This window comes from Dichomitus squalens (genome assembly GCF_000275845.1).
Source record: "Dichomitus squalens LYAD-421 SS1 unplaced genomic scaffold DICSQscaffold_4, whole genome shotgun sequence".
In the NCBI taxonomy this organism is placed as follows: domain Eukaryota; kingdom Fungi; phylum Basidiomycota; class Agaricomycetes; order Polyporales; family Polyporaceae; genus Dichomitus; species Dichomitus squalens.
The window spans coordinates 1,278,945-1,297,446 of NW_006766886.1; the positions used below are offsets into that span (position 1 = coordinate 1,278,945).

General features: G+C 56.8%; 4 protein-coding genes across 4 annotated transcripts; 2 read left to right on the plus strand and 2 right to left on the minus strand.

Annotated features, from left to right (window-relative positions):
* Nucleotides 1-5,171: 5,171 nt before the first annotated feature.
* Nucleotides 5,172-7,056, plus strand: DICSQDRAFT_144580 (uncharacterized protein; the record flags this gene model as incomplete). The annotated part of the gene is made up of 7 exons (XM_007362589.1): nucleotides 5,172-5,197; nucleotides 5,250-5,981; nucleotides 6,097-6,186; nucleotides 6,248-6,350; nucleotides 6,426-6,665; nucleotides 6,735-6,786; nucleotides 6,848-7,056. The coding sequence occupies 7 exons, from the start codon at nucleotides 5,172-5,174 to the stop codon at nucleotides 7,054-7,056; spliced, it is 1,452 nt and encodes a 483-aa protein (XP_007362651.1).
* Nucleotides 7,057-7,303: 247 nt separating this feature from the next.
* On the minus strand, nucleotides 7,304-8,623 carry DICSQDRAFT_124999 (glycosyltransferase family 17 protein; the record flags this gene model as incomplete). The annotated part of the gene is made up of 5 exons (XM_007362590.1): nucleotides 7,304-7,403; nucleotides 7,453-7,487; nucleotides 7,540-7,652; nucleotides 7,710-8,476; nucleotides 8,541-8,623. 5 exons carry the CDS (start codon nucleotides 8,621-8,623, stop codon nucleotides 7,304-7,306), a joined length of 1,098 nt encoding a protein of 365 aa, XP_007362652.1.
* A 349-nt stretch (nucleotides 8,624-8,972) lies between these two features.
* DICSQDRAFT_80611 (actin-domain-containing protein) lies at nucleotides 8,973-11,385 on the plus strand. The gene is made up of 6 exons (XM_007362591.1): nucleotides 8,973-9,472; nucleotides 9,522-9,630; nucleotides 9,681-9,788; nucleotides 9,841-10,512; nucleotides 10,572-10,918; nucleotides 10,978-11,385. The coding sequence occupies exons 1-6, from the start codon at nucleotides 9,111-9,113 to the stop codon at nucleotides 11,228-11,230; spliced, it is 1,851 nt and encodes a 616-aa protein (XP_007362653.1). The 5' UTR covers nucleotides 8,973-9,110; the 3' UTR covers nucleotides 11,231-11,385.
* A 29-nt stretch (nucleotides 11,386-11,414) lies between these two features.
* DICSQDRAFT_178422 (uncharacterized protein) lies at nucleotides 11,415-15,418 on the minus strand. Its single transcript, XM_007362592.1, has 6 exons — nucleotides 15,176-15,418; nucleotides 15,041-15,113; nucleotides 14,935-14,979; nucleotides 14,672-14,744; nucleotides 12,791-14,617; nucleotides 11,415-12,628 (listed from the first exon to the last, which is right to left on the minus strand). Exons 2-6 carry the CDS (start codon nucleotides 15,068-15,070, stop codon nucleotides 11,958-11,960), a joined length of 2,646 nt encoding a protein of 881 aa, XP_007362654.1. The 5' UTR covers nucleotides 15,071-15,113; nucleotides 15,176-15,418; the 3' UTR covers nucleotides 11,415-11,957.
* Between the last annotated feature and the right edge of the window lie 3,084 nt (nucleotides 15,419-18,502).

Below are 18,502 nucleotides of genomic sequence, written 5' to 3' on the forward strand. Positions count from 1 at the left end.
ACTGGTGGAGCTCGTTGACATGATACTGCGTGAAGTAGCCAATCTTTGCGGCAGGGTGTCAGTGATCTTCCCTCTGGTGGGTGATAGCGCTCTATAGCTCTCCGATGAGGGCCTCTACAAACATCGTCTTCTCACTACGATTTGTCCTCATGCAAGGTGGTGTCAATGAATCAGCTGCGTCGCGAAAACCTCAATACCCCAGACTTGCGGGAGCGACCTTCAGGTAACCATGCATGGAAATCGAAGATATCATAAGAATAGACTTCTACGCTATGCGATATGATATAATATGTATGGACAGCCAATAGCGGGGGGCGAGACGTAAATTACCGAGATGGAGTGATGGCACAGGTCTAGGTGTCTGGGCGCCAAGGGTGCTTCCCGAGAACGTCATGTGATCCCCGGAGTCCGCCAGACTCCGGCAGACTCGCCGGACTCAACAGTCTCGATATTTTGCTAGTCTCAGTGCTCCAACCGACATATATGTACTCGCGGCCCTCGGAGCCTCCATGTCACCGTGCAACAAATGGGGATAAACAACTCAATAGCCATAGTGTTTATTTTCGGTCCTCTATAATCCCGACACGTACTTTCGGCTATATATCCAGTAAGCAGCTGCGGTTCCCGTCAGTGATTCACATTGACCGACTACCCGCGCCCGATTCTTATATCAGAGCTCACTACTGTTTTATGTGCTGGCCGAGCTTAAAGAACAGACTTAACGAAGAGCCCGGCAACTCAACCAAGGGGCGAAGAGCGCGACATGATACTACTGAATATTGCACCCTGAGCCTTGTTTAGCTCAGTTCCGCGCTTGCATCGCTGCCCCGCACGCCTGACTGCGGAAGCAAGCAGAAGCGTTTCGTTGCATCGTTACGTAGCGGGCCGTAATATCTTCGCACTCGGGGCGCAGAGGCCATAACCCACGGTGTCATATCCCGATTCGTAGATTGCGGCTCGAGACCCGTTGCGGCGCACCGCGGCCCAGCAGAGCGGGGGCTTCCTGTCAAGGCATCGTCAGGTTTCTGTGGCCTCGGGCCGCGGCAAGAGGGTGAGGCCCAGGCACCGATTTAGCCAAGTCGGCTCCGCCAAGTCAATGTCCGATGTCCCTCTGAGTTCGACTGCCAGTGCACAGTCCACCTGTACCGAGACGCATCTCAAATCGCCATGGTCCGACCACCGAAGACTCCTTCCTGAGGGCTCGCAGCTTCCAGTTCAAGGACACTGTTCCTGCCTATCGGAAGAGTCTCGGCAAGTCCATGCATCTTCGCGAGGTCTAGCGACGCTTGAATACGTCCGCTCACCAATTTGAGGCTGCTCATGGACAGTCACTTCTATCCCTCAAGGGGTTTTGCAAAATCTGCGAGTTTTGCAAAACCCCAAGCTCTCCCTCCCCTCCTCATGCATCGCTCTGATATTTCGAACACATAATATTACACCCATTTCGATATCATCTGGCAACTTTTCGGAGCCAAATGAGCTGGAGGACGCCTTTGCGAGCAGGAGACATTTAGTTACACCTCTAAGCGAGTTGACGCCCAACTTGATATACAGATCTCTCTTTGTCTCTCGCTGTGAAAGCTCAAATGTCTTTCTGGATGAATGTCTGGGTGCATTTTGAATACCAAAATCACCCCCGATAGCTCCGAGGATGGATAGACATCCTAGGGAAGCCGTTTCTTTCAGGCGCTTATGGGTTTTGCAAAACCCCTTTCATGTAGGTGCTCGGAACATGGCATCCCCATAGCTCGCGTTCAGCTCCACAGAATCTTACGAAAATTGGAGGACATATGATAGATGTCAGTCTCAACAATGCCTGAAGTTTTTGGAATACATAGATCACTGTTGCTGGAGAGGCAGGTGCCATCATTCCTGGCGTTGCAGAACCCCTTGAGGGATAGTTGGTCGCTTCCGTTGCACCGACGTTGATTTTCACGCGCACAAGTCGGGCATTACGACAGAGCCAGAGAAGGCGAGGACCGCGGGAGGCTAGGGAAGCTCACTAACAGCACTCTAGGCGTTACGGATTCTCCAGTGCCGTCGTAGCTTCTCGCCGCGATCGGTCGTCCTGACGGAACTATCTGTCTAGCAAGTGTCATCGTATCCATAGTTCCGCTGACTAGCGCCTATATGGTGTTGGACTCCAGGTTTGTAGGCCGACCAGGAGAAGAGAGTGCGGTGGAAAGAATACGGGAATACAGGCCCAGATCCTCGGGTTTTGAAGCACGGCGATGCAATGCGCAGCAGGACCGGCACAATCCCAATGCCATATTGCTTGCGCAGCTTGCCAGATACATCGCCCAAGCGGTACTTGTCGAGGCGCTATAGCTCGAAATTAGCTTCGTACTACTTACGGTATTCCATAGCACCTGTTTGCGGTTACGCCCCTCCGCTGCTGCTGGCACTACACTCGTCAAACCTGGCAGGTTGTGAACGTTCCTCAGTATGTCACGCATCAAACGATTGTGTCCGCGGTAAGCGACACTGGCCCTTATCCACCGTCTGGTCTGATAGGATGACAATGGTTGCGTGCACTATTCGGCACCAGGACATCAAGGTGCGAAGAGAACGTGAAACGCACCATTGCCTCGCGGCGTGCTACTGCTACGCTGAGGTAGTCTGCCAGGCCTGCTGATCGCAGACGTTAGCGGACTCATGGCGGCTTGTGCCGCTGACTTGTTCGGTATGCAGATTTCTGGAGTTGCACTGGAGCCAATGAGGAACACTCCGACTCCGAGCTGGCCGAGCTGGCCACTTCGTGCGGCACCCCTGGTCATCGTACGAGCAGTTGCAACGTGGGGGACATGACGAGCACCGGTGACAAGAAAGGAACAAGTTCACCTTTGGGTCGGCAAGCTGAAGGGCAACAGAACGGATGCAGTCCTCTCCGCAGACGGGTGCAAGATGAAACACGATATGTGAGACCTACTACGTGACATGCGTCATGTGAATCACGATGCGCGCTGCGTCCGATGCTATTGCGGGTCGAAGGCCGTCGTTCGTCGTTCGTCGTTCAAGCGCGGTAGTTGTGCACAGCACTCCCGCGAGAGCATCGATAAGGTTCTATAACTGCGACTCATGCGTTGCAGCGGGATCATCCGGAGCCGGAGTCATAAAGAAATGGAGGCCGGCGACGCACCAGACAAGTTTCATATGCCAGCTGTGCGGCGTTCAAAAGCGAACGCCGTGGTAGACTCTTCGGGCACTGTCAACTTGAGATATCAGCCACCCTGGACAGGCATGAATATACGATGTGAAACATTGCTAGTCTGCACAGGTACTTAGAGGTCATTTTATAAGACCGCACACGCTCGACTGTGAGCTTGCACTGGAGTGCTAGGCGCGCGAGGTAGCCTTGAGGCGGTGTGGTACCTGTGTACGGTGACATTCGTCAGATGTTTGAGGTGAAAGGTAGATGGGAGCAATGGTTGAAATGAATCACCACAGAGAGCGGGTGGCAAGTCTGGTGTCAGACTGACCTGTTCATCACCATGACTGTGTCTCGCAAGGACAACACTGTTGGCTATATGAGAGCCTTCGCACCATGATCAGCGGCTCACCTAGAGCTTGGTGAAACAAGGGAAGAGGCACAGCACAATCGTGATAGTGCACTGATTATAATGGGACAAGATGCTGCTTTGATAACCGATGAGACGCATAGAGGAACGCACCAGTTGGTGATCGTCGTTCTTTCCTTCTATAGAATACCACGACACTGGACGTTGGCTCGCTCGTCGACTGTACCCAATAAACGCTCTCAACAAATTTGGAAGAGCAATCCTTTCATGCACCATATTGTTTCCGTATCTCGATAACATCTGTGCGCCCATAGCCCTCAACGCGCGACAGCGGCAGAAGTCTGATAAATTACGAGTATGTCGACCACTCACTGTGGGCCGGTGGTCATTTGGAACACCGGGTTACCATACGAGGCGAACAATCGCCGAGAAGGCTCGTCTTGCGAAACATAACGTGTCAGAGAGAAGGTGTAGTTCAATAACCAACTCTGCATGCTCTCAAAGCGAATTCGAGATCTCAAACCACGTACCGGTCAGGATACACACTGTGTACGCGAGTATCCCCTCATGGCATCGACCAGCAGAAACACGCACGCTAAGTTGCTGATTGATGGAGGGACGGAATGTCCGGGAAACAATGGCTAATGAGGCATCGCAGATATATCTGCTGTCTGTGTTAATCTGGCACGAAACTAGAGAGCTCAGCGATTGAATGCAGAATCGCCTGTAGAAATGAGACCACTCACCTCAACTCGTAAGGGAAGCCCGTGAGACCCTGTATGCGCATCAGTCCCGAATTCCTCAGTTCGGACTCTAGGTCAACGGACCGCGCACTCTGAACCCGACACATCTTCGGAGTGAATCCAGACGCGGGATAGGTACGCAGATTATCGGTCGCGTTGCAAGCTTGACATCTGGAGTTGCTACCGCGCTCGTCTCGCCTCCGGACACTGACGCTCCTTACTGAAGGAAAGATGCTAGCGGATCGAAGCATAACATGCTCATGTCAGCTCGGTCGCCCGACAGCGGCCGACGGAATTCAGCTGGCCGTCCTATCTCGCAACTATGTATTTGCAAATCTGTAGGGTACTCAGGGTCATTACTATGGGCGCCCTTTGGCAGTCTTTTGGTACGCACCGGACTTCGAACGGACAAGCAGAGGAGATTTGCGCCCACGACGGGGGAGGGAGCGAGGTAGGGCTCATGCACAGATTCTGATGTTTGGCGACTTGGAAGAGACTGCGAGCGACGACTCCACCTCGTGAGGATGGGGGTGATCATAATCTAACTCGGAGGGCATCGAGAGAATGACGTTAGTTGGTGCCTGTGAGGGACACGTAGATTGTATGCTAGTACTCGTCGCCTGAAGGTAAGGTTATTTGCAGCCATTGTCTTTACAAGCTTCGGAGTGTGCGTGGGGTTAGAAGGACTCATCGTGCAAGTTCGCCGGTCGCGGAAACGGTAGAGAAGCACCTAAGCGCCGAAGCGCGTCTGTCCGCTTCCGGACGCGTCTACGCGTGTTGTACCTCGTCCTCCGCCACCTGCCTGTTCTTTCTCCTACTTAGACCTTGCTTCTTCTTCATTTGGAGGGTGACAATTGGGTAACTTGAAGGGCTCAAACAAAGGAAGAACCAAGCAATAGGATCTGACGCAATGGCCTTTAATCCGAATCCCGCCAAGTACGTCCACTTCGTACTCTCAGACATCTGCGAGCTTATCAGCTTATTCCAGCCCACTCTTCGGCGGCGCGAAGCCCGCAGGTCAGACTGGGACGGGACTGTTTGGCCAAAATACCACGCAGCCGACGGGCTCTCTGTTTGGCAACCCCCAGCAGCAGCAACAGCAGCAGCCACAGCAGCAAGGTGCAACCTCTGCGTTCGGTGGCTTCGGTCAGGCCACACAGAACCAACCCTCGCAGGGGACATCATCACTTTTTGGGTCTATGGCGCAAAACGCGGGGAGCACAGGTTCAAGTCTGTTCGGGTCCACCCTCGGGCAGAACACGCAACAGCAGCAGGGCCAGCAGCAGCAACAACAACCTACACAGGGGACATCGCTATTCGGAGGAGGAGCGTTCGGACAGCAACAACAGCAACAACAACAGCAGCAGCAGCAGCAACAGCAACAGCAGCAGCAGCCTTCAACCGGTCTTTTCGGGCAGACGACCAACCAACAGCCTTCTGGCGGGTTGTTCGGCCAGCCAGCAGGACAGCAGCAACAGCAGACCGGTGGGCTGTTTGGGGCTAACAATCAGCAACAACAAAGGCCGCTGTTTGGTGCACCGACGGGCGGGACGTCGTTCTTTGGGAGCACGGGGCAGACACAGCCTGGTCAACAGAACACGTTGGGAGGAGGCTTTGGCAGCACACTACAGCCTCAGGCTGCACAGCAGAATATGTTTGGCTCTACGGCGGGGACGCAGGGGGGAGGGTCGACATGGGGAAGACCTACGACGCAACAGCCGTGAGTGTTCGTGTTTTTCTACTTGCATCTCTCCCCTTTCTGCCTGGGTTCCCTGCCAGTTTGGCCTCTGACTAGACTCAAAGTGGAATGATGACTGACGCGTACGTCGCCACAGCGTCCAATCGACAGGCACACCTTTGTTCACAAAGTCCACAAAGTTCAATGACCTTCCGGACGAAGTGCGCAGGCAACTGGAACAGATTGAGTACGCCTTATCTCATTTCGTATTGCAGTTGGACACTTAGCCGACCTGGCGCCTCGCATAGTTCCCAATTTCAATCCCGCATCCAAATATGCAACGACCTCAAGCAGCGCAAGTTGGGGGAAGAGCCGCTCAAGGGGCAAGAAGAGATTCGCAACGTCCAGAAGGTGCGTCACATCTTTCTCCCTTCCCTCCCATAATCGGGTGATGCACGAACTCACACCACGCGCTCTCCTTCGTAGGTGCTTACTAGCGTGATCGCAGTGCTGCAGTCGGACGTGCAGCACACGCGCGACCTGAAGCTCAAGGCGGAGCAGACGGTGCAGGACACGATCGTCGCGACGCGCATCATCGAGGGCTTCCGGAACCCGCAGCAGCACGGGCAGTACCTCAAGACGTACGCCAACTTCCCGCTCGAGTTCTTCACCCGCGTCACCGAGCAGATGCGTGAGCGGCTGAGATGGTACAAGGCGACAATCGAGGTGGGTCTCTGTCTCTTGCGAGTGGTCGGAAAAGTCGGTGGGAGACTGAGAGCACGAACTGACTTGTAGAACATCGAGCGCAAACTTGCTTCGGCGACTCAGACGCAGCACACACCACAAGGTAGGAACATTAACATCCGTAAGCCAATCGCCTGCTCACGTTTCACACCCATCGCCCGCAGCCATCGTGTCGACACTCGAAGCGCAACACGCAACTTTCATGGCGCTCGCGACAAAAGCAGCAGCCCTCGACGCGGAGCTGCAAAAGATCAAGAAGCTCTACACCCAGCTCTGGCGCGAGAAGGTCGGCAGCATGCGCGACCCGTTCAACGACATCGACCGGGGGGTTGACAACGAGTTTGGTCTCGAGCATCTCACTGGCGCAAGATGAGCCGGCGTAGGTTCGTGGAGCGTGTTGTGTCATGTACTTTGTGTATCACTGGACAGGCATCCCATATATGACTTTCCAGCCCGGGTGTAAGAGGTCGTGACTGTGTCATTGGGTCTGGAGAATCAGTTATCCAAGATGCAGTTGATGCTATAATACATTGAGTAGCACGTCGGTCAAATGGCTATTCCTAGGACTGGTGCAGGATTGTCAGCCAAGGTGATGCCGAGGGACGGCTGTATTCGTACCTTCATGGCTCTCGTATGCAACCTCCAGGTAGGAGGAATTTGAATTTCTCGCTCTGTTCGATGAGATATCCGGGCACATGTACGGCAGATGGTTGACTATAGCTGTTGCCTCAGCGTGAATATCCGTAACAATAAAGGGGATGATACTTACGCGTCTTTGTCCATGAGAGCAAGAAGATCCTTCCACTGCCTGATGTTCGAATACACGCACAGCGACATTGAGGTGGAGATGACGCACCTTGTACGCCTCCGGCAACATTCCAAAGATATCCTTCCCTTCGCATATGGTCTGCTGTATCCTCTTCGGGTCGAGCAATGACTTGTCCGTTACGCGGTCCGCATGCGAGTACCCTAGAACACTTCAATACACCCGTACCGCGGCGCCGAATCAAGGTCATGCGCACGCACCGGTCATCTTGTCCGCGAATTCGTGCAGGTACCTGAAGCAGAAGCTACAGTGCCACCCCGAATCCGCCAATTTCCAGTCAGCGACCTGTCCATGGTTGTACCCGCTCCTTGGCGACCCGAGCTGGTGCACCTGCGCGCGCCAGCTCCCCTCGCCCGCGGGCCACTCAAACGAGTACAGGTACTCGCGCATCTGGAGGTGGATGGGGTTCGGGGCCTCGCACCGCCTCAGCAGCTTCATCGTATGCGCATATGGGATTTCGTCCACGTCCGAGAACAGAACGAGCGGGGATACCTTTAGCCGCTCCCTCTCCTGGTGCGCGTGTTCCCTGAGGAGCGCGTCCATATGTCTCCGCTGGTCCCCCTCGTTCACAAACGGGCTCTCCCCAGGGTTCAACGTGCGCGCATGGAAGACGGAGTGGACGAGCTTGTGCGCGAAGGGGGCGAAGCGCTCGGCGTGCTCGGCGAAGGTGAGGTTCTTAGGGATACCGGTGAAGGTGCGGTCGGCCTCGACGATGAAGAACTTAGAGACGACAGGGTCGAGCTCGTGTAGGCGAATTTCAAGGAGGTCGAGCTCGGAGGAGAAAAGGACGGCGTCCCAGACTTCAGGGAGGTCGTTCTCATCGCGCGGGGCCCAGCCGTGGAGCGCGCAGAGGTGGTCGTCGAAGGCGACGCCCTCCGCGTAGTAGTGCGGGAGGGTCGTGTGCGGGCCGAGAGGTTTGTCCCAGAGGGGTCGGGTGGAGTAGGAGAGGAAGTTACGGATGCGAAGGCTGTGGGGAGTAGATGCCAAGTTTGTCAGGTTCATTCAAGGCAGAATGGAGTCAGCAGGCGGACCTTGACTGGATTGTATAGCCCACAATGAGCATGAATGAGATCGCTGAGGCGAGAACGACCAGGGAGCGTCGTCGGACAAGCATGGCACTCGGGGAGAACCAATAAGAGAAACTAGAAGTAGCTGAGAAAGCTCGAGACGTAGCACCAAGCCGTGATTGAGAAGGCTCAAAGTCGTCAAGAGAGCAGATGGTTTAGCTGAATTGACACTGGTGTAGATGGAAGCGGGATGTGAAAGTGATTACGGGTAGGATAGCATGGTGGTACGGAGGAGAAGACAATGGCAGATGGGTCATGACCCCAGTTACACATGTAGACGATGTCTGTGCCAAGAGCACGCCTCACAAGGCGCATCATTCCCGCCCTTTCCTATTCGGGACCCACACAAGGTGGCGTCTGTGGTACCGAAGCCTCTTCGAGCCTCCGCCACCATGCCAATCACCCTCTAGCCCTCTAGCCCTCTGCGTGTTGTACATCGAGGCCAGTATCTTTTGTTGCTTTTAGTACTGCTACTACGTCTCTAGGCTCCTACACATATCGAAACAAGATTGCTTAGGCTTCCGCGACCCCACCATGTCTGCAGTTCCCAATACTCCCCGCCGGGCTAACGCGCAAGAATCCTTTACTCCTGCGGCCACGCCCCAAACCTCGCGTGTGGCGTCCTCACATATTGTGCAATCCTCACCTCACTATCAAACAACCCGCAGACATTCGCTCTATGGAACGGAGGATAGGATAATCCTCGATCCCGGCTCATGTATCTGGAAAGTAGGCTTCAGCGGAGAAGGCAAGCCGAGAGACGTGTTTTATGCTGGAGGAGATAGCGGAGAGTCGTTGTGGACATTGAATCGAGCGTCCAAGCCTGCTGAGAGGGAAGAAGAGGACCGTATACTCGAGGCAAAGCTCCAGGCGTGTCTGCGTTCCGTGTTCCATAAGTACGTCTACTATTCAACGTTCAGAGTGTATCCCTCACTTCGATTGAAGTTCTCTTTTGACCGACCCAAAGTCACGGAAGGTCATTCTGGTCGAACATCCACTACTTCCTCTACACATAAAGGAAATTATGGCACGGATATTGTTCAATAATCTTCAAGTAAGTCAAGGACTGTTATGCGCGTGCATTCTCATCTGAGTGCCGTTCAGGTGCCTTCGATATCCTTCGCATCAAGTCATCTACTTGCGCTCCTCGCCGCGGGCCGCGTTACAGGTCTTGTCCTTGACTGCGGCCATCTCGAGTCCACAGTTCTCCCAGTAGGTCTCTTCTCCTACTCATGCCAGACCGAACACTTAAGTGTCGTCAAAGATATTCTCCTTCCGTCCCCTATACCCCCACCTCCGCACGACCCCCCTCGCAGGCGCACGCCTATCCAACCACATCAAAGCCCTCCTGCTCATGTTCGGCACCTACATCCCCCCCGCGACCTCCCTCAGCGCGACGATGAACATCCCCGCCGCCTCGCGCTCAATACGCGTCCCCCAAGACGTCCTCACCGAGAAGGTCATCGACGAGATCAAGACCCGCATCTGCTTCGTCGGGGACCCCATCGATACCGACGGCTCCGGCGCCGCCCAACACGCGATGTCCCCCGGGCCCTCCGAAGCGGACCTGCCCCCGAGCGACCCCGCGCTGTCCGAGTCCGAGTTCTCGCGCGTGTCCGCGGACGTGTCCATCGACAGCAGCAACTTCGCGCCGTCGTCCGGATACTCGGTCGTCTCGCACTCGCAGCTCCCAGGAATGGACCACGCCCCGGGTGAGAGCCGCGTGCAGGCGTTGGCGACGATGTATGGGAGACACTCGACCGCGACGGATATACATTTGCGCGTAGACCCGCCCCCCGCGCAGCAGACGGGTACGGGGCGGGGGACGTTGATCGTGCCCGGGTGGATAAGGGAGCGCGCGGCGGAGGTGTTGTTTGAGGGTGGGGACGTGGATGAGAGTAGCGTTGCCGAGGTTATTCTGGATACCCTTCTGAAGGTAAGGGAGCCTTATTTTTTCGGTTGTTTGCTGAACTACGGCTCTAACTCCTGCGGTAGGTGCCGGTCGACCTCCGGAAGACACTTGCCTCTACCATTCTCGTAGTTGGGGGCACGCCCATGCTCCCCGGATTCATCCCGCGCCTTCAGGCCGAGCTCACGCGCGCCGTCTCACGCACTTCCAACTCCTCGTCGTCGTCCGCCGCGCCTTCGCGCGCAGGCAGGCCGCGGCCACGCCCAGCAGCGTATGATAAGTACGCAGCGTTGCGTCCGCTATTGCCCTATTTTGCCATCCTGAACAACCCGGCTCCACCCCCGCCCGGAAATGCGACCGCCGCGGCAAACGCGGGGAAGGCACCTGCTTTCACGCCGTCGATGATGGCGTGGGTCGGGGGGTCTCTTGCCGGGTATGTCACTTTCACTCCTCACTTGGATTGTGTCCAGCTAACGTCTGCTCGTCACACAGTGCACTGAAGACCGGGGGCATTGAGGTCCAGCGAGAAAAGTGGGACGAGGCGGAGGCGCAGCCAGACTCCGACGACGACGTGCCGATGGCCCACGACTCCTCGCCCGCACGCTCCGCGCGGTCGTCCCCCGCGAAGAGCATCCTTCCGGACTGGACGCGGACGCCTCTGCCCACTGGTGCGCCGCCCGCTCCGCGACCGCCCGCGGCGGCTGCGTACATACCGTCTGCACAGGAGCAGATGGTCATGGGCTAGTGGGCGTTTCGTTTTCGGCGGCCGAGGGTGGGGGTGGTTGATGATAAGGCTGCCTCTTCTGCATCCTTGTGGCATGTGACGACGTAGACATGGCTTCTGATTTCTGTCTGTGTTCTTGTGCTACCCTACAACAGGCATTCTATAACTATATACGCTGTACTTTTGCAACAATGCCGTAATGAGAGGGGATTGGACACGGATGGACAAAGTGGAGAACAAGAGGGCTAGCGCCAGCAGGATGTGTCGCAGAGAGAAGGGTGAGAATGACGAGATACACGGAGGTAGGCGAAGTAACGAAGGAGGGTCACCCTGGGCGAAGTCTAAGGTACAAGATGTACAACAGATGGCGGCGACGGCTGAAACAAGGCAAGAACAAATAGAACAGCCAGCATAACAGGGCGCTACGAGTAACAAATGTACATGTTGCAACAACAGGAGAGGTAAGCCAAGATACGGGAGCAAGAGTTTGAGAGGGTCAGATGACCTGAGGAGACTAATATAAATAAGGGGTAGATTGTGGACGGTCGTTCATCGTGAAAGTCGTAAAGGGACATGAAGGTTGAACACTAGAGCAGAAGGAAGAAGGTGGTGGTGTTGTATCGCAACGAATATCGAAATTACGTGAACCGTCTTGTGCGCGCTCGCCCTTCCCTCCATACAGTAGGACAAGGCAGCGCGCCATGAACCAAGACCAAGGCAAACAGCGCACGCGTGCACCTATGCACGCTCATATGGGCTGCGCATTAAACAGCCGGATCGTCATCTTCCCGCCAGCGCACGCGTCCACCGCGGCGCGCCACTCCTGCTCGGTATACACGTACCTCAACGCCTGCGGGTTCAGAGTGCCCACGCTCGACGCCGAGTTCGACCGCGGCCGTCCTCGCAGCGCGGCCATGCCCGCCACACCTCCCCCGGGCTGGCTCGCAGAGGGCGCCCACCCGACGACGAACGCGCGCGAGAGCTGCACGCCCTCCTGCGCCGCGAACTTGTCGCGCAGGCGTGTGCGCACTTCCTGCAGCGGCGCGGCACGGGGCACGCGCAGGAGGACGATGCTCTCCTGTAGGACGGCCTTGAGCGTGATGCTCTCCGTCATCGCCATCGGCGAGTTGGGCGGGGAGCTCGCGCCCAAGTTCATGCTCCAGCTCGTATCGGAGCGCACTGGGGGAGCGGACACCGGGACGGACGTAGGGCGGTCGTCCAGCCCCGGGATGGTAGGCGGGGACCAAGGCAGGTGGAACTGCCCGGGCGGCCGGTTCTGGAAGGGCTTGGGAAAGCGATCGGGTGTCGAGATCTCCTTGGAGGGTTCGCGCTGGGAGGGGAGCTGTTGCTGCGGCGCTGGGGGAGGCGTCCGTGGGGGCTCTTCGAACGCATTGGGGTGTAGAGCGTTGAGGTCGGGATCTGAGGAAGAGAGCGCGAAGCGCGGACGTGTCAGATGTTATGGTCATACCAATCGCGGAGATAAGGCGTGGGGGGACGAGAGATATGCGTGTGTGCTGCGTTCGCGGCGATTGCGAGAAGGGAGAGAAGAACTGCAGAGATTACGGGGAACTCGATGCTCACCGTAAAAGTACGCGTCAATGAGGTCATCTTGCTGGTCGTTCCAATAATCCTCCTGGCCTTCCAGCGTGGCCATGATGCTCACCGGCCGCCTACTGCCCGCCGACAGCGACCGTCTGAGCGATGAGTCGGCGTGAGGCGGAGGCGTGAAGCTCCTCTCAGCGATCGTGGAGTCGATGGTCAGGTCTGACATAATCGACTTGAGCGTTTCCATCGACTGCCTGCGAGCGAGTGCAGTATGCCGGCCACTGGTGGAAGTCGAGTACGTCGAAGCGATGGAATGGCGGTTGTCCCGCGGATCGAAGTCCGCGCACGAGCCGTTCGAGAAGCCCGTCGCGAACGACTGCGCATTGCTGCTCTCCGAGGCCATCGACGTGCGCCATGAGGACCTCCACGATTCTCCCGCGCCCGAGAAGTTCGAGAAAGCGACTGACGACGTCCTCGACGACGATGTGTGCGTCGGCGTCCTAAGCAGCTGGTCGTCCACTTGCGCAGACTGGATGTGCCGGGTGTCCAGGCGAAGCTCCTCGAGAATCGAGAAGGCACCGCTGGAGTGCGCAGACTTGGGCACATCCCCAGCGAGGAACAGACACTGCCGATTCGACCTGTCCGGGCACGAGTTGTTGCGGGCCCTTCTGACCCGGATGCGTGTCCCCTCTTCGATGTCGCTATCGTACGCGCCACCGGAACCCGACGCGACGGGCAGACGGGGGGACACCGGCACGAGCTCGCTATCCTCCGGGAGCGCCTGCAGCCCGGGATGGAACTCCCCGGGCGACTTGGTCACCTCCGCCTCTGGCGCGAGGACGATCTCGTCTTGCCCAATGTCTTCAGGAGGGAACGAGTAGTCAGAGCGCCGCATCCACGGCTGCGGCTGCACGCGCGCGGAGAGCGGGGAGGGGACGTACTCTGCGCGCGTGTCCGCGTCGTCCGTATTGAGCGCGAGCGAACCGCGCGCGGAGACGTAGAATGTCATGTCCTGCGCAGGGTCCCCTGGGACGGGCGAAGGCGACTGGCGCTCGCCTACGCTGAGCGTGGACGCGGAGGAGTCGGAGGTGGCGTAGGTGACGGGCGGTGCCACCCTGCCTTTGCTGCCTGAACCCGTCGAGCGTCGGCGGGGATTGTCGCGCTGGAAGGAGGATTGTCGGGGCGATCCGGGTGGGGATTGGAAGGTGGGGAGCGCTGGACTCGGGGGAAGGTCGGCGTACGCGTTCGGCAGAGAGAGGGAGAGGGTGGACGCGGAGAAATACATGGAGAATGCGCTGCTGGAGACGGAGTTGCGCACGCTGCCCGGGCTCTTGCTCGTCCCCGACTGCCGTTTCCTCTCGTGGTCTTGGTCTCGCCGCCAGAATCCGAAGAAGTCGCGGATGAGCTTTGTATCACGGAGCTCTTTGATGAGCATTGGAACGTCCGGCTGCCAGAGTGCGTAGATGAGAGCTTCAAACTCGCGGCCGCGCTGCTCGATCGTGGACTGGCTCGCGCGGAAAAGAGTGCCTTTCTTCGTCAAGCGTGGGATGTGCTCGTGGATGTCCTTCGCGATCGTATTCGCATCGGGGCCGGGTGGTAGAGACTCGAATGACGCAGCTTGGTCTGAATGGATGTATACCCCATTCTTCTTCACGCCTTTACCCGCTGCTAGTCGAGAGCGCTTTTGGCGCGCCATGAGCGAGTACTCGCCCTCAAGGATCTCCTGGAACCAAAGACAATCCTCCCATCGTCGCCAGATATCGTACTCTTGGTTCCACGATGAGCCGGACTTGGTCGACCGACTGTCGATAATGTCCCCAGTCTCTAGGGGGAAAATTCGCATTCCATAGCAGAAGCCGCTGCCTGGAGAAGATGGTCAATTGCGCTATCTGGGAAGCATGTCGCGCGAGCGCTCACCGAACTTCGTGGGGGGAAGCACTTCGACCGTAAACTCCTTAGGTGCTGGACGATAGACAGCCCGCTTGTAGTTCTATACCAGACGTCAGAGTCAGCGATGTCGCGGGCAGCACGAAGCCGCTGTGGGGTGCCCGCGCGTGCTCTGTCGAGCCTGCGCTTCGGGCGTGCGCGCGCGCGCCCATCGGGGCAATAACGGGACGCGAATAGATCACACGCGCAAGCTACAGCCCACACAAGCTCCAAAAGAGAAAGATATAACGTACGTGTCCTGAAGGGGGGCCTCCGAGAGAGCCAGTGCCGGGACCACCCTGGTGCGCCATGAGAGTCGATAAAGAGGAACGTGAGGAGAGAGGGAGGGTAGATTCATACCTGATGGATGCCTTCTATGAACAGCGCCATGTTCCAATTGATTGCGAGCTAACTTGCTACGGAACTCTGGAACCTGGGAAAGACCGGGCGAAGATGAGAAACCTAAATTTGCGCTGCGCGGAAGGCCGACATTACAGATGGGGAGAGCAGGTGCACGGACTCCACTTGACCGTACGCGCGGCGATAGGATGGTCTGAACGGCCAAGAAGGCGAGACCGGCTGACGGCAAGACCGTATGTCCCTTGAGTGTTCCTCGATAGGAAACGTTCCTGTGGCTCTGCTTGCGCTAAGATTGCGAGATGGGGCGCTCCTGTGCGTCCTGCTCGCGCGCGAGAGGTGGCGAAAGCTGGGTGGTAAATGCAGAGAGGTGCGGGTGTCGCGAGGATGGTGGTGGGGGACAAGAGACAGAACAGCGATCGCTGCGTTGACAAGAAACGGAGGGCGCCTTGGGCTTATTGTGTTGGGAGGACATGAGGGTCGGATGTTGTGCTCAATCTCCCGGTCCGCTCCCCATAAGATCCATCCCGATCGCTTACTGGTTCCATATCGGGGCTTCCCACCCTGGGCGCGCAGCCCGGAGCCTGAGCACCCCGTAGCACTAACTGCATCCACCGCGTCGACTATGGGTGCCTGCTGCCTTACGAGGCTGCTCACCAATATGCATCACGGCTTCCCTGCCCTTCGCGTCCTTCAAGCTGCGTTTATGCACAAAGTACTTCATTCGGGCCAAGAAACCCCGGAGGGACGAAATTATTTGATACAGGAGCAAGATCCGACTGAGATCTATAGCAGCTATAGAGCATCGCTTGTGATCACTCTCATGTGTTACTCCGGTTCCACTGATATTCCTGCCCCCGTTTCCAGGAAAAACGACTCATGCCGATCACGATCACTCTCTGTCGATGCATTCACTACCTAGTCTTTCTCTCAGCTGCGTCGCCCCACATTAGGGCCGCTCAATTCTTGAGGACGCAGGACGCAGGACGCGTTCAGAGGCCATTGATGGAGGTGATGGGCTAAGCGAGACTAGCCGACGAGCTCGCCTTCGAAACCCCTCGAGCGACGATAACACTCATCCCCCCTCACAAAGTGCCTCAAGGGTAGTGTCAATCGATGCGGAAAGCCTTCGTCTTCAACATACTCGCGATTCATATTTTTCTGTTAGGTTTGAGACACGACAGACCCCTTGGAAAACAGCGGGCACAAGAAATGAGGTTGGTACCTTGCCATATGCGGCAGGTTCGGCTAGCCCATCACATCCATCAAATGAGCTCTGAGTGCGTCCTGCGTCCTGCGTCCTCAAGAATTGAGCGGCCCTATTCACTCCTTCGGAGAGGGCATGAGAAGCCGCATCGTCGCGTGAGAGACCGCCGCGGCGCGGTCGCACAATCCCCGGCACCGAAGGTCATCTGCGAGTACCCGCATCAGCGCCATCATATCACTTCCTGTCTGTCCAATCGCTGTCAAGAGCAAGTCGACCCTGTTGCAGACGAGCAGAGAGTGCTCAGCGACCGCGTACCTGATCTTGAAGCCTGATTGTCCGGTTTCTCCATAACCACAGTGCCTTGGGAGCGCGACGAGTGCGCAGCGATAGGATCTGCAGGAAGCACAGAGGGTGGGAGGTGTATCAGCACAAGGCGAGCAACCCGGCCAGTTTCCGAGGGGGGTCAGAAGCACCGAAGCACACGGGATATGGTGTCTCGCAGGTCTACCGCTCCACTTGCGGCACTTGTCCTAACAACTATGTATGCTTCGTGCTTGTCTTATTCCTCCCGATACTCAGCCCATTCCAATGATACACGGCTCTTCCCAGCCATGCGAACATTAGTCGGACGGCATACGCAGGCTTCTACGAACGCCGGCTAGCGATGTTTGAGTCAGCTCTTTCTAAGCCCCCACGGAACTATCCGGTGAGCAGCATTATACACTTCGCCCGAGGTACTTCACTTACATGCTCCCAAGGGTAGGCACCCTAGAACGTGTGTACTCGCGTCGAATTCTTCCGCTCACACGGGAGAGCTGCGCAAGATGCGCACACAGATGATCCTAATGAAAGCAGAGATGCGCATCTACCGTGCGAGTCCCAAACATCCGAGAATGTCCCCGTTGAGCACTCCCTATGACATGACATCACGACCGCCAGATTCATGCAGCATAAGCATAAGTAATCGAACAGCCACCCCCTGGCTGGCTACACGAGGGTTACTCGGAAATGCCATCAGTGGGGTCCCGTCTGGTCCCGCCGGCCTCCTCCCTGAACGATCGTGGCTGTTACGCAGGATCACCATGACTCAGTTGTACTGCGAGTGCATCCACGCGAGCGCACGATTAACGACCCTATCCGGGGAGGGCTCAGCACAGGAATCCATGCGGGGTGCCTGGCCTCTCATGATCTGAGCCGCCCCCATATGGCCCTGAAGGCTGATGGACGTGCTGCACAAGGCTGCACACGACCATCATATGTACCATGCATGCTAACTTGTACGTCATTCCCATCGAAACCTTGCTCGTCGATAGGCTGTCGTCGTGCCTGGATGCACAGCTGCTTTGGCTTGCTAGTACATACATGTAATTTTCGGGGCAAGATGCTGCCATTCTGCCGACGGGTCTGCCTGGGCAAATACTGGCAGATGCAATAGGCGCTCATACCAGAACAGTTCCAGAGAAATGACTTCTGGAGAATTCTGATGCATACAGTGGCATCTATGCAGAGCGCAGTCTTCCATTAGATGCTTGTAGTGGGTGCCAGAGTGTGGATGAGTGGAATATCCAGCGCTAAATAGATGGGGCGCGCCTATATATTTGCCATATCTACCCGCCGAATGGCCCGAAGCATGTCTACATGCGTGCGCTGCGAAGCTGCCTAGGCGTTCTTGGCACGTTCGAATGAGAGGAGTAACATGCCCGGTGCATTGGGCAACGATTCTCCCTCGATGACCGCGTCGCGTTTATGCGACGCTTTCGGCGCACCATGGTGAAGCTCGCGCGGATGAGAGCGGGAGCTGCTCAGTACGTATGTAGTAGGCGATGTACAATCACGACTCTCACGCCGAACGAGTCTCTGTATCCGCATCGAAGACTGTCAGGATCGGGAAGTTCGCAGTACCACGAATGCCGTCATGCTGCTCAAAACGGGAATCAATGCTCCCGCATTATCTTCAGGGTCGGCCTCCTTCTCGTTCTCGAAAGGAAGGTACGGGAAAACGGGGAAGATGCGCTGTCGAAATCATGAGGATAGAAGAGGCGGCGGGGCGGCGTACGCGACTTCCCGGTCCACGAAGCTGTGTCCGGGTGGGGTATCGCCGACGGCCAAGATCGGGCGGTGGGATGTGTTCGGTCATATTGCATGCCCACTAGTGCAATGTCATCAGCGCATGCGAGAGCCACGAAGCTCTTGAGCATGGAAAGAGCGGCGAAGGGTTTACGTTAGTCAGGACATTCAGTCGATGAACGGACGACGAC